Source organism: Hippocampus comes, unplaced genomic scaffold (assembly GCF_001891065.2).
Source record: "Hippocampus comes isolate QL1 unplaced genomic scaffold, H_comes_QL1_v1.1 scaffold38, whole genome shotgun sequence".
Taxonomy (NCBI): Eukaryota; Metazoa; Chordata; class Actinopteri; order Syngnathiformes; family Syngnathidae; genus Hippocampus; species Hippocampus comes.
Genome location: NW_017805716.1, coordinates 429718 through 443816, shown reverse-complemented (window position 1 = coordinate 443816; position 14099 = coordinate 429718). Strand labels below are relative to the sequence as shown.

At 51.7% G+C, this 14099-nt stretch overlaps 1 protein-coding gene across 8 annotated transcripts in view; it reads right to left on the bottom strand.

Moving 5' to 3' along the window:
• Window positions 1-14099, bottom strand: part of atp2b1a (ATPase plasma membrane Ca2+ transporting 1a) — a 29208-nt gene that overhangs the window by 2128 nt on the left and 12981 nt on the right. For 4 of the 8 annotated variants that reach the window (XM_019883155.1, XM_019883156.1, XM_019883157.1 and 1 more), the window contains 18 exons: window positions 12463-12952; window positions 9213-9410; window positions 8823-9080; window positions 8300-8425; window positions 7773-8090; window positions 6298-6453; window positions 5880-6094; window positions 5443-5685; window positions 5083-5324; window positions 4534-4771; window positions 3395-3574; window positions 3213-3300; window positions 3031-3137; window positions 2756-2947; window positions 1976-2189; window positions 1695-1906; window positions 1506-1613; window positions 1176-1364 (listed from right to left, as the gene is read on the bottom strand). In XM_019883155.1, the coding sequence (XP_019738714.1) occupies window positions 1176-1364; window positions 1506-1613; window positions 1695-1906; window positions 1976-2189; window positions 2756-2947; window positions 3031-3137; window positions 3213-3300; window positions 3395-3574; window positions 4534-4771; window positions 5083-5324; window positions 5443-5685; window positions 5880-6094; window positions 6298-6453; window positions 7773-8090; window positions 8300-8425; window positions 8823-9080; window positions 9213-9410; window positions 12463-12655 (3477 nt within the window). In that variant the 5' untranslated portion in view covers window positions 12656-12952. Of the gene's footprint in view, window positions 1-379; window positions 615-1175; window positions 1365-1505; window positions 1614-1694; window positions 1907-1975; window positions 2190-2755; window positions 2948-3030; window positions 3138-3212; window positions 3301-3394; window positions 3575-4533; window positions 4772-5082; window positions 5325-5442; window positions 5686-5879; window positions 6095-6297; window positions 6454-7772; window positions 8091-8299; window positions 8426-8822; window positions 9081-9212; window positions 9411-12462; window positions 12953-14099 lie in introns of all 8 variants that reach the window. The other 4 variants (XM_019883159.1, XM_019883161.1, XM_019883160.1 and 1 more) reach the window with 4 other exon arrangements.

Sequence of the window (14099 nt, the reverse complement as noted above, 5' to 3'; positions counted from 1 at the left end):
CGCGAGCTGCCCAATCCGGTAGACGCCGCTAAGAAAATGCACACAGTTACATACACATTTCCCTCGTTATTAATCACAGTCCAAAAAAAAAAAAAAGAAAGAAAAAAAAAACAAACCCTAACCACATTCCAAGCAGAAGCCGTACAGAAGACAACGTGATGACACAGATAGAAAACACAGCTCCACGCCAGAAGCCACCTGGTCACATGGTACATAGATAGGAACAGCATCACGTGGCATCCAAGCTTGATGAGAGATGTGGGCGCCATTTCTTTTTTTTTTTTTTGGTCAAACGAGAGAGGAAGAAAGAGAGAAGGAGCGCCGAAGAGGAGGTTAGAGGAGAACACGTCTCATGCACGAGAGGAGAACACACACTCACACCCCACAGCGGCAGCAGCGGAGTTGGTGGCGTTGTTGTTGTTGGTGGTGGTGGTGGTGGTGGTAGTAGTAGTAGAAGGAGAAGTAGTAGTGGAGGAGGAGGAGGAGGTAAAGGCTACATGTGTAGGGCTAGAAACATTGGTTACATCGTGCTGCTGCTGGCTGGAGTTGGAGGCCTGCCGCCTCAGAGCCCCCTGAAAGGAAGTTCCGCTCTGGAACGCACTCACTACATCCATCTGCAAAGAACCACACAGCGTGACGGCAGAAAGCCCACAAGAACAAAAGAGAGAGAGAGAGAAAGGTGAAATAAGAGCAATAACCATCGGGAGGGCACAGAAGGAACCAAAGTGCAGTCACTTTGGAATATGACTTGTTAAAAGAGAGGAAAAAAAAAAAGAGGGGGAGTAGTTTGGGTTTTCAAAGGCACTGATCAGCTGATAAGCTTCATAATTCTTTGACCAATCAGCTGGTTCCCTTCCTTAAAAAGCAGTACAGTGAACCTCTAACTATTCATGGATCGGCCCTGGGTGGAAAAACTCCATCGAGCTGCTGACGAACTATGGAGGCGTGAGCTGAGGAGCTCCATTGTGGCATCTTGGTGGCGAGCAACGATGCTACTCTCGATCGGGGCGAATAGCAGGCGGTTCACTCTACGGCGGTTAACAGTGCCGCTGCAACGGCAAATGGGGAGTTAAGAGGCTTTATGGCTTCGATTCCGTTGCGAGTGGCGTCAGATGGGCGAGATTCCCGCCCTCCCCGTAACCCTCCCGTCCCCCCCGCAGCGTTTGGTGCATCACCTGAGTCTGGATGCGGTTGAGGCCGCGGAACCAGAGGATCTGGCCGCGACGGAGCTCCCGCTCGGCGTGGTCGATCTCGTCCATGTCGTCCAGCTCCTCCAGCTCCTCGTCAGGGATCTCCTCCTTCTGGGTGCCGTGGCCCGCCGTTTTTAGGAACTTTAAGCGGCTAGTGGGGATCGACGAGATGACCTGGGTGGGGGTGAAACGGACGCCGGATTAAAACGAACTGCAACGGTGCATTAAAAAAAAAAAAATCATAATTAACGGGTCCCTGCACTACACCCATCTGACCACAGAAGGGCAGTGTTGAGTTGCAAATCACAGTCTTACCTGCCCCCACAACAGTGAGCCGAAGCCCAGGAAAGTGCACCAGAGCCACTGGTCGATGGAGAGAGCCACGCAACTGAATGGCTTCCCTCCAAATTGCACGATGACGATCTGGACGGACAAGAAGTATCCCCATGAGAGGCGAAAAAGGCTCTTCATGGTGTGCGCAGCGGTGGAAAATGGACGCGGTACCTGGATGACGAAGGTACCGAAGACGATGCTGCAGAAGATGAGGTTGTTGAAGATGCCGTCGAAGACGTTGCGCTCGCCGTGGATCTTGCGGGCGTTGATCTCGTTGAATAGCTGCATCAGGACGAAGGTGTTGAAGACGATGGTGTAGTGCTCCGAGGGCGGCGCTCGCAGCGGCGCGTTCCTGCCGCTGTCGATGTCGAACATCGTCTCTCCTGCGGCGTCGACGGAACGTCAGTATCGGCGAGGACGAATCCAGCGGGCGAACTCAAATCTTCCCTTACCGGCAAAGAGCAGTGTGAAGATGATGACCAGCTGGTACACGCCCTGGCCCAGAATGTTCTTCATCATGGTGCGAGAGATGAGAGGCTTGTTGCGGCCGTATGGCTTCCTGAGCAGCAGGGCTTCCGTGGGCGGCTCGGTGGCCAGCGCCAGGGAGGCGAAGGTGTCCATGATCAGGTTGACCCACAACATCTGGACCGCCTTCAGTGGAGAGTCCTGGAAAAAATATACAGTGCTGGTTTTTAGAAAGTGTCCTCATTGGACATATTGTCGTGTCAAGGTGTCGGATGTTCGCGGCGGCGCAGTCTAGCAAATGACTGCACGGGCTTGAGTTTTCGTCTTTGTCAGTTAATTTGACACATGAATTTTTGGGAAAGAGGTTAGGTTGAACAATGATTTAATTTATGACATTACACGAGTCTTAAAAAAAAAAAAAAAAAAAAAAACTGAAGCTAAGACTAAAATTAACACACACCAACTTAAAATGAAGCTTACTCCAAAAAAATACAAGCTGACAAAAACGAACTTGCTCTAAAAAACGAATTCAAACGAACTAAATCTACACAAACTAAAAACAAACGGCAATGAAAAATTCAAATATATGATAACCACGTCTGTGAGCTTGTATTCAAAATGGCCGCGGGCTTTCAGGCTCCGACGCAGGCCATTAAAAAATAAACGAATAAGAGGCACAGAGTGCGATACGGTAACATTTTGTTTCCGCGCAAACAGTCAAGAGGTCAAACATTCAAAATGAACGTGGTCGAGACAAATAGGCTGACCTGAGTGATGCAGGCGCCCGTGAAGGCGACGATGACGGCCACCACATTGACGGTCAGTTGAAATTGCAGGAACTTGGAAATGCTGTCGTACACGTTGCGTCCCCACATCACGGCCTTGACGATGCTGGAGAAGTTGTCGTCGGTCAGGATGATGTCGGACGCTTCCTTGGCCACGTCGGTGCCGGCGATGCCCTGCGAGGAGGAAAGCGACGATTTGGTGATGTCATGTTAGCCATCATTGATATGTTTACGAGGTGCGTGTGCGCACGCCTCACCATGGCAAAGCCGACGTCGGCTTTCTTCAAGGCGGGACCGTCGTTGGTGCCGTCCCCGGTGACGGCCACCACTTGCCTCTGCTCGGCCACGGTGCTGTCGATAATACCTAAAGCGGTAAAAGACGTGAGCCGAACGCAAAAGCAACAACTCTCCACATGAACGTCGGACAAAGTCAACCAACCTTTGACTAAAGTGTGCTTGTCAGTTGGGGAAGAACGAGCCAGCACTCGTAGTTTGGGCCAGATCTTGTCAATGCGCTCTTGTTCGATCTGGAAATACGACAAGAATCCAAATGAATCACCTCAAAATATATTTCTGGAAGCGTCGGAGTGATGTGAGCTTAGTGTAGCGGGTTCCGCCCACCTCTCCCTTTTCGTTGCGTATCCGCCGGTTGAACTCTTTGCCCTCCAAGCAGAGGAAGTCGTCCCCGGGCTGCAGGATGCCGCACTTGCTGGCGATGGCGCGCGCCGTGTTGATGTTGTCACCCGTCACCATCCGCACCGTGATGCCGGCGCGCTGGCATTTTCGAATGGCGTCCGGGACCTGAAAGGGAAAAAAAAAAAAAAAAATCTTCATTTATTTAGGACAGACTTGAAAAAAAGCTTTCGAATGGCGTCCGGGACCTGAAAGGGAAAAAAAATAAATAAATCTTCATTTATTGAGGACAGATTTGAAAAAAGCCGCTCGTTCCTCACCAGAAGCTACATATTTCCTTCATATTTCATTTTATGTAACTTTTATGACCATTTTTACCTGCCAGAGGAATCGTATAAGGCCAGCTCCTTTTTATTTTACCTGAAATATTTTTGTTCAGAATCCTTTATGGACGATCGCCTTTGTGATTTATTTGTTTTTACATATTTCCTTCATATTTCATTTTATGTAACTTTTGTGACCATTTTTACCTGCCAGAGGAATCATATAAGGCCAGCTCGTTTTCATTTTACCTGAATATTTTTGTTCAGAATCCTTTATGGACGATTGCCTTTGTGATTTATGTGTTTTCGTTTCGTCAAAGAGACCTGCGCTTCACGTGACCAAATCCAACGTAACCACTTGCGAGGTTCGACTCCATTTCACCAATCACAAGGAGCCGGGCAGTCACATGACCGCATACAAAGTCACTGCGGCCCCACACGGAAGCAACGTTTTCATAATGACTCACTTTTTTCTTTCTTTTTTTTTTTACCTCACAGATAAAAATAACAGCTGCTTCATACCCTGTTCCTCTGTTGGCCTAAAAATATCCACATTTCAACCTACAATGACTCCTACAAAGCACGCAGATTTTTTTTTTTCAGTGCAATCTCTGCCCCGGTGAGCCTATTGTGCTGTTTCACGAGTGTAAACAAAGAAATCGAATTTAATTTGATTTACTGTTCTGGATAACAGAAGATATTGTTGGGCAACATCTGAAGTTGCGCATTTTTATGATGATTTTTAAAAACATTTTCTGTGCACTTAACTATTGACTCATCTCTGCCCGCCACCCTCCAATTTACCTCAGGCCTCACGGGGTCTTCGATGCCCACCACGCAGATGCAAGTGAGCCCGGTGAGGATGTCGTTCTCGTTGTCCCAGTCGGGCTCGCCGTCCTTCACGGCGAAATCTCGGTACGCCAGGCAGATGGTCCTCAGGCCTTCGGAAGCCATGGGCTCGATCACTTTCTTCACCATGTCGTCGCGGTCTCGCGGGCGAAACACCTTGGACTCGCCCGACGCCGTCAGGATTTTGTAGCACCTGGGAGCGGGAAAAAAAAGGCGGCAGATGAGACAGCCGAAAGCGGTTGAAAAACGCCTCGAAAAAGTGAAACAAAAGCATTTGGGCGTGACGTCACGCTAAGCCCTCTGTGGGTTAAAACGAAGCACGCTTGGTTAAGAGGCTTACGGAGTTGTTACCAGCTCATTTTCTCAGTGCCTGTTTCTAAGTCGTAAAGTCAAGGGGATGCGCTTGCACTTCTGAGCTGTTTTAAGACATTTTGTATTCGGCTCACGGGCATCCGGACCGAGCGGAGACCTGCGAAATAAAAACCGTCAATCGCCTCATCTCACTTTTTGAGGAGGATTTCCGAGGCGCCCTTGCTGAACATCCGATAGCTGCCGTCCGCCATCTTCAGCACGGTGCTCATGGACTTGCGCACCGAGTTGAAGGTGTACACCTTGTGCAGCTTCTCCTCGGGGATCTCGTTGCGAATGGTCTGGTAGTCGCGCTTGAGGTCGGTGGAAAATCCCAGCAAGGCACATTCGGTCTTGTTGCCCACTTGCCGGGGCAGGCCGCCTTCTTTCTCCGGAGGCTGGCGGGGGAAAGGAGGAGGCGTTGGCGACAGCGAGCGAGCAATCCGAGGCGAAAGTATTTTGGTCCCGGCATATTTAATGAAATACAAAAACAAGCGACACATTTTTTTTTCGTACCATGATCTTGGTCGTGTAGGCGCAGTTGACGGCTATCCCCAGAATGAGGAAATCTAAAATGGAGGCCGGGATGTTCTCCGGCTCCGGCACCTTCTTGTAGTGTTTCTCCGCCACGTAGGCCTGCACCACCGTCATGCGGTTCATGGTGAGTGTCCCCGTCTTGTCCGAGCAGATGGCCGTGGCGTTGCCCATTGTCTCGCAGGCGTCCAGGTGACGCACCAGGTTGTTGTCTTTCATCATTTTCTGTCAACGGGGAGGACGGTCAACAGCGACGCGCTAACCGCTTCCCCACCGGATGACACGGCGCGGGATCATAAGCTTTGGCTTCAAGGTATCACTCAGCAGGTCTTAACATCCCTGGCCCGCAGCTTTTAATAGGCTGAACGCATAAGCTGGTGGCAAAGGGGCACGCGGCCGACAAGGTTAAGAGACTTTACCTTGACGGAGTACGCCAGCGAGATGGTGACGGCGAGCGGGAGGCCTTCGGGGACGGCCACCACCAGCACGGTGACGCCGATGATGAAGAATTTGACAAAGAACTGAATGTAGATGGGCGTGCAGGCCTTGACCCAGGGCAGGTTTTGGATCCAAAAGGTGTCGACCACAAAGAGCACCACCAGGATGATCACGGTGATGGCCGACATCACCAATCCTGATAGGGAGCGGAGACATATTTTTTTTTCTTGATTCTTTTTTATTTCAGTCCGTATAAATCTATAATCTAACAATCAAAAACATCGACATCGGGAATTTATAGTTGAAACGGAACATGGAAATGGAAACAGTTTAAGGGTGTATCGACAAAATGTTTTCCGCAAGTACGAATTCGCTTAACACGGACTCGAAGCCTCTCACCCGCTTTGCCGATCTGGACGGCGAGTTTGGTCAGCTTGCCCTGGAGGACAGATTTCTCTTTCTTTGGCAGGTTGGCTTTCTTCTTCTCCTCCGAATCGGCTCCCTCGTCGCTGTTCAGAGGCTGCATTTCCATGGCGGCGCCGTCCTGCGCTTTGGCTGCAAACAACAATCCGTTTGATGTCACGAAATAAAAACCCCCGCCCTGTAAATGATTGTATTTGTAAGACTAAACGCGTCTCCCATATTCAAAGCGCCATCCTCCCAGCAGCCTCTCTCTTGCTCGCAGGCACAACAGACGACGAGGATCCCCGAGACACGCGAGCAGATAAAATATGAGGGCTCGTCTCCGCAGAGCCATGATGAAATCATTAGCCGTCGCGGGGCTGCGAGGATACAGCTGCTAAAGCCCTCCAGGACAAATTGTCACATCTTTCTTCCTTCAAACTTTGGATCCCCTAATTAAACGCCTCATGCAGTGGCGCACCCGTGACAAGGCTATTGTATTTGTGTGGATGGGGCCGAGGGGGTGGAGGGGGGGGCTAGCGCTGTGCTACGGCAGCTGCAGTTGGTTCTGGAGTAATATCAGTCGAAAGGATTACAGCTCATTCCAGACAGACAGGGGGAATCTGTGCGGCAGGCGCCGTGGCCAGGGTTGCGCTCGCGGACCCCGGCCGGCGCTCTTCGCCGTCCCAGTAGGACGACCAAGCTGGCCGGTTACCGTGACGCAACCTCGTTATCGTGCTTGTCAGCCTTCTGGCCGTGGAATTGTTGCGTCGCTTTAATCTCTTCATCACTAATCGCTGTAACTGGATTCAGTAGCACCTGCTGCCCAAAGCACAATGTGCCAGGCGAGGAAAGAGGGGGTGACGGTGGGGGGGGGCGGGACAATGAGGATGCCAGCACAAGCTTGCGCTGCGTCAAAACGGGGTCGTGGCAAAACGCAAAACTTCTCGCAGGAAAAAAAAAAGCGCGGCAGTCAATTACACGCTGCCGTTAACTAGGAGGCAGGACGCCGGGTAATAAATGTGGGCGCTACGTTTGCGAGGCGATTATACACACTTTAATGGGGCCGCCTACGCGCTACCCGCTATTGCCGTTTGCATCGGCGTTAACAGGCTGCGGCGTGCGGTTGGCGCGTCGCACGCGCGCTTTCCCAACTCGTTCCGCCGCATTCCATGTCAACTTTCAGAAATGAATGACACAACAACGCGACTTTTTCCTGAGGCTCGGAACTTCCGAAGCGGTCATTAGCAGGCAGATGCTTCGAGTCAAACAATTTGGTCTATTTTGGCGTGTTGTTTAGGAAAGCCGATTTCAGAGAGAGAAATATTGGCTTCTTTGGGAATCTGTAAATGCTAATACAGGTCTGCTAATACATTCGGAATCAGATTACAGTGCTTTCAAGGTCAACTCGCGCCAGCGAAAAGCAGGTGGCCTCTGCGAGTGCGCGTGTGTCGGCGCGAATATCAACTCACCTTTCTTTCGATTTTCAATGGAGCCGTCCTGCTTCTTGTCTGCAAAACAGAACACCGGAGAGAGATAGAGCTGAATCGGGATGCGTGACCAGCGGCGCCGCATGGAAATGACCCAAACAGAAAAAAAAAAAAAGGGTCTACGAGGACACGCACTTTTCCTCTGTTTCTTCTTCTCCTCTTTTTCCTTCTTCTTTTCATCTTCGTCGTCGTCATCCTCGTCCTCGGCGGCACCGAGCAGCGTGAAAATAATTCCAGTTTGAGAGTTGACGCCCACCGCCGTGACCACCATTTTCCCCGAGCCTTCCATCACGTGGGTGCCTGTCGGAGCGAGGAGGCAGAGGGAAGCAAAGACGCCGCTTGAGTTTCTCAGCGTTTGCGGACCGAAATGCAAGCCCCGCTAGATGTACTTGCCAAGCGAACGGAACACTTGACACACTGCTTTTGACACACTCGTGTAAAAAGCCGCAAAGTGCCGTTCGTGGCGACATGCTAGCATCGCAATCCAACATGGGAGGCTCGGGAGTTACCCGACAACAGCATCAAATCTTTCTCCTGCGTCTTCTTGACATGATCCGACTCCCCCGTGAGCGAGCTCTCGTCGATCTTCAAGTCGTTCCCTTGGATGAGGAGGCCGTCGGCGGGCAAAAGGTCCCCTGCGAAGCGCGCAGAGTTCCAAGTTAGCGTCGCAAAAGTCAAGCGAGTCAAGAGTTGCTCGGGTTTGAAAATGTGCTCCGGTTTTCACATCGTGGATTACGTCAGCGTCTGTTAAATAAATTGAAGTTAATGTTTGACCGGCGACCGGTGAGCTAAAGTGTGAAGTTAATGAAGCTGAGCGAGTCTTTGTGGATTTAATCGTGACAGATCAAGTTTGATGTCGGAGTTGTATTTCTTATCTTTAAGTTCCAAACTTTGAACTCTGTGCCCGGAGTCGGTTTGGTGGGTCGCCAAAAAAAAAAGATTTCCAAATGTAAAAAGGCAAGCGACGTAGTCGCGGCTTTCTCAAGCTTTATCCAAACAAGTCGCGAGCCCTGAAAATGAAATGAGTCTCACCATATTTTATTTGTGCAACGTCACCGACGACGATCTCCGCCACGGGGATCTGGATGACCTGCCCGCCGCGGACCACGGTGAACTTCTGCTCCTGCTCGATGCGGCTCTGGAGGCCGCGGAACTGCTTCTCTTTGCTCCAGTCGTTGAACGCCGTCACCAGCACCACGCAGATGACCGACAGCAGGATGGCGGCGCCCTCGATCCAGCCCGCCTCCGCCTCGTGCTCGTCCTCCGCGCCGCCGGCGGCTTTCCCGCAGTCTGTGTAGAAAAAAAAAAAAAAAAGTCAACTCCATAAACAAATAGCGCAATGCAAACACAAGTCTTATGTTGTCTTTTACATATAAGGACCAAAAAAAAAAAAGAAAAAGACCGTGATGATCATGAACCTACCTTCTCTTTTGGCATCTTGAGGTCTATAAAAGGAAAGGCCAAGTGAAATGATGGCTGCCACTTCCAGGATAATCAGCGTGACATCCTGCAGCGCCTCCCACACTAATTGCAAGAACGTTTTGGGCTTTTTGGGCGGTATCAAATTTTGTCCAAACACCGTTTTCCGCTTCTCGATGTCTGCCGGCTGCCCACTTAGACCTGGAGAGAGAGGGGGGGGGGAAAGGCCACGTTGGTGAGGCGACACAAGAGCAACACACGATAGAACGGACGTCAAAATACAACAAACGTTTGACCGCATGCCTCCACGCATATTCAAGAGGGGCCGGCACACGGCGGATGATGCGCCGCAGTTTTTCGCCGCCATCGATGCAGACGGCATCCGGGCCGGGTGTGTTTCGCGGGGGTGGAGAGGATGGAGCTTGCACGTGTGTGAAGAAGTGAGGAGGAGGAGGAAGAGGAGGAGGAGGACGAGCGAAATTGCGAGGAGTGGATGACTGCGCAAAACCACTTCTGACGGGATGGAGCGAGGCCGCGGGGGACGGAGAGGACCCGACTGGGAAACGTGGGGTCCTTGTTTGAACTATTTATAAAACTCATGACAAGTTACTGAGCACAGTAAGAGACAGCTCCATATTTAAAACAAAGCCCCTTAAGCCACTGGGAGTGTGTCATGCTACACATTAGCTGACTTCAACTGCCTTTTCAATACAAACGCAAAATTCATCAGAATAGATTTCAGGCTAGCGGGGCCTGTGAAGAAAATTTTGGAGGCTGACGACATGTTTTAAGACGGCATCCCCACATGAAAACACAACCGGATCCCTTTTCGCAAGGTCCATTACCGTTGGGGAGCCGGAACGGTGAGTCACCGGCGCCGGCAGCGCAGTCGACAAGCTGCGGGGTTTTACCCGCCAATAATTGCCCGTCGCGGCTCCCCTTCGCCACCTCATACCGTCTGCTTTGATTCCCGAAGCCACTAATGAAAAGACGCTGACAGCAACAGGCCCCGGTTCAGTCTTACGCCACATTTTCCCCGGCCGCCCGGCCGCAATAAATGTTCAGCGACAGAGCAGTCAGCACCTCATCCTCGCCGACGGAAAGTGAAAATAGGCAGGCCCCGCAGCCCCGGACCGTGAGGCCGGCCGCGTTGAGCGGCTAATCATTAACCGTTTCGTTTGTAGCACTTGTCCCCGGCTGGCCTCGCTGCGACTGTCATCCCGGCCGCCGGCGAGGCGGTCAAAGTGAGGATTGGCCTTGTTGCAATCCACTGAAAAATGGTCGCAGTTTGCCTTTTTTTTTTTTTTTTTTTTTTGACTGCCTCGGGATTGAAAATGGGGTCAACGGGAGAGCAGAGAGACGACACCACGAATGACAAAAAAAAAAAATGTCAATTTGAATGAGTCACGCCACTGGAGTTGAAGTAGTCCCTTGATAAGTGGACAAAATATGCTAATGGACAAAAAGTTTTGACAAGGAATCCCTCCTTGTTTGTGTTGCCTCACCCTCTCGCCAGGCAGGCTTTTATCATGCAGCGAAACACACTGACCCACAAGAGTCCGAATGTGCTGACCAATCGCGGCTTTGCGGCAAAGGCTCCGCCGTGGCAAAGAGCAACATCTGACACAATGAGGGCGATTTGTGAACAGCATTCCAATGGCGGAGGCCTTCTTCGTGCTCGCGCAGCCCGCGTCGGGGTGGCAGGGTGCTACGAGCCAAACATTTGACTTCACGGATGGAGAAATCTAACTACAAAAAAAAAAAGGGGGCTTGGGGGGGCGATAAGTGCTGTCAATAGACGCGGAGAAGCCTTGCGAGTTTCATTACGCAGAAGATCCAACACGACGCATCGACGGAGTGACTGACGGCCACCGTTCCACATGATGGCCGCCGGTTGACATCTGCAGGGGGGCATCTGAAGCGGCGGCGATGCGCTTGCACTTAAGCCCGGCGACGCGGTGACCCTGTGATGTGACATTCAAAGTGGAGAGAAAGCGCTGAAAGGATGGCGCGGTATGTGTTAAAACGCCGCAACGTGTCCGACGGGACTAAAAATAGAACCCGCACACGGTCGACTTGACGGTCTTTACAGTCACACCCCCCCCCACCGCCGCGGTGAGGCATGGCTCCGCTCAAAAATGCGCACTCGAGCCCACCCAAGGAGAAACCGGAGTATTATCGACGACTGAACACACACACGACATGACAACAAACGGCGCGCGTCACCGCGGGCGGAAGCCGCTGCGGCGACAGGGAAAAGTTTGAGCGCAAGTTCCCCGGGTGAGGAAAATGAGCTTGGAAATGTGGGGGGGGGGGGGATTAGGGAGGGATCGGTTAAAGAGGGCTTTAGATGGAACCGTCCAACTAATTAGAAATCCCTTTTCAATTGTCAAGCTGCTGTAATCCCGTGCCAATGACGAATGAGCTCATTGCCACTGTTAAGTATCAAAAGCGAGCGCCCCGTCGTTGCCGCGCGCCACGCGTTGACAAAGTATGACAGGGCCCTTCAGGGCTTCCCGTGACGCGGTCACGTACGTGTGAGAAACAACTGGCACCTCGGCAGAAGGATTCGCCGCTATTCCCCCGTCACGCATTAAGGTAACGATTCCGGCAGCGACCGCGCCCGATTCGTGCTGCGATGCAGCGGGGTATTTACGGCATTCCCTCTGGCGAGATGAAGCCCAGGGAAAGGTTTTTTTTTTTTTTCCCCTCCCCCCTCGCTCTCCCTCTCTCACTCCTCGCTTTGAGACTCGACTGTTGCTGCGACAGCGAGTATTGCGGTGCCGTTTTAATCTGGGATCAAACTGAAAATCCTCTCCCATAAGAGTTCAGTCAAGGTCACACTGGCGATTAGGCAGACTGTCTATAGAGAGATGCTGAAACAGAGTAGAGGGGGGGGGGTTGGGGGGGGCTGTGCTGTCAACCAGTGAAGCTCCAATGTCGTCAAACATCTCATTTTCGCAAAAAGCCGGATGGTGAACAACACGCTGACGACAGCTGCAATCCAAAAATCGCTTCGCCCCCCCCGAAGACGAAAGTCGCTCCTTCCGCAACACGTTTGGGCCTGAGAGCCTCCTGTTCTACTGGCCCACATGTGCGACGTGAACCCGGGGGCGGGCCGAGTGCTGCGAACTGATGTCAAGGTGCACAAAATCCATGTGCAGTTTCAATTATTTTCAATTTTTTTTTTTTCAAATTTGTTCAGCAACAGCAAAAACATCCGACACGAAAGCGAGGCGAAGGTTTACTTTACCGTCCGTGGGCGAGGTTTTTAAGCGGCCGCAGAGTCCGTGGACGTCCCCGTAGGATTCCCCGATTTTGTTGAGGGCCTCGGCGCCTCGCAGTTCCATGAGGGAGCGCAGCTCTTTGAGCGTGCAGCCGAAGTCGCCGTCGTGGTTGGCCTCCATGATGGAGTTCTTCACTCCGCTGTACGAGTTGTTCGCCATTGTCTCGCTATCTCCCACCAAACGCAAAGCTCGGCGTTAACCGTAGGGGTTTAAAAAAAAAAAAAAAAAAAAGTGTCCCAGAAAAGCTTAAATCCCCACGAGCGCTCGCACGGCGGTAGCTCCCATAAAAAAGGCGACAGGGCCGTCAGAGGCAGCTGGAGTCATGCGGCAGCGGGTGGCGGCGGGGCAGCGCTTCTACAAAGCCGGCCATGGCCCTCGGAGACTCCAGTCTTCTTCCTGGCCTCTCATGGCGACGGAGGGGAACTCGCGGAACCGGAGATCAGCATGCAGTCAGATCTGGAAAGGCACAGGAGAAAACACACTGAGGGAATTTTACAAAATGACAGGTCAAGTACAAGTGAGGAGATGATATTTCGGCCTAATACTGCTTCAAAATTTCATGCGAGGGAAGATTTCCGAGTGCCCCAACTTACACGTTGAGTGATATCACGAGACAAGTTTTTGCTTCGACGCCTTTGGGTCACACCTTGGGGCAGGAAAACTTTTCCACTCTTATGAAAGTCGAATCGGTCGCGGTGCAAAATCTCGTTCACAGGCCTTCATCCTGGACGTGTTGGTTCACGTCGCGTACATGCAGCCCACCGTTCTCCGGGAGCGAGCTTCCCCCCCCCTGCCGTGGCGCTGGCGGCGAGCTGGAACCGACTGAATGATTACTCCGGGAAAAGCCTGGCGTGAAATCTAATTAAGGCTATCTGCGGCATCGGGGAGCTCCGCCGTGGTGGAGGAGACCATCCCGGACTCCAACGCGAGCGGCCGAGTTGCCTTGCGGAAAGAATGTCCGGATTCCTCTGTGACGAAGATATGTATGCTATGCTCATCTTTAAAAAAAAATAAATACATAAAAAAATAACGCGCCTCTAATCTCTGAAATAGGTGGCGAGATAAGAACGCGACATGTCGCGGTTTATCTCCAAATATGTCAGGCGGGACGGCGATGCAGCACAATAGATAAACGGAGGCCGCGTCGGCACGGAGCTCGCGCCGATGAGATTCTTGGAAACGATTCCGTCACACGTCGATATTCGACTTGGGGCCATCTGCCGTGCCGTTTTTTTGGGTGGCTTCGCTTGAAAAATGTATCCGCAAATATCCACGAGCCGCAGAATGTCAAGTATTTCTCGTAATATTGTATTTTAATTACAATGGTTTATAGAGGTAAAGAGGTGACTTCCTCCTTTGTTCATCGGAGTAAACTCCGCGGCACGGAGCAGCAAAAGAAAAAAAAAAAAAAACACACACACACAAAGGCGGCAGACTCGTAATTGTCATCGATGCCTCCTGGCCCAACGCCTGGGCTGCCTGCCAAGCTAACACAGGTTTGTCAGCATCGGGAACGCGGCGCACTATTAATGGTCCATGGCGGTGACGTTATGCAACACGGGACGGCCTGAGAGAGACGTGCCCGGAGCGGCCCCCGCTGCCC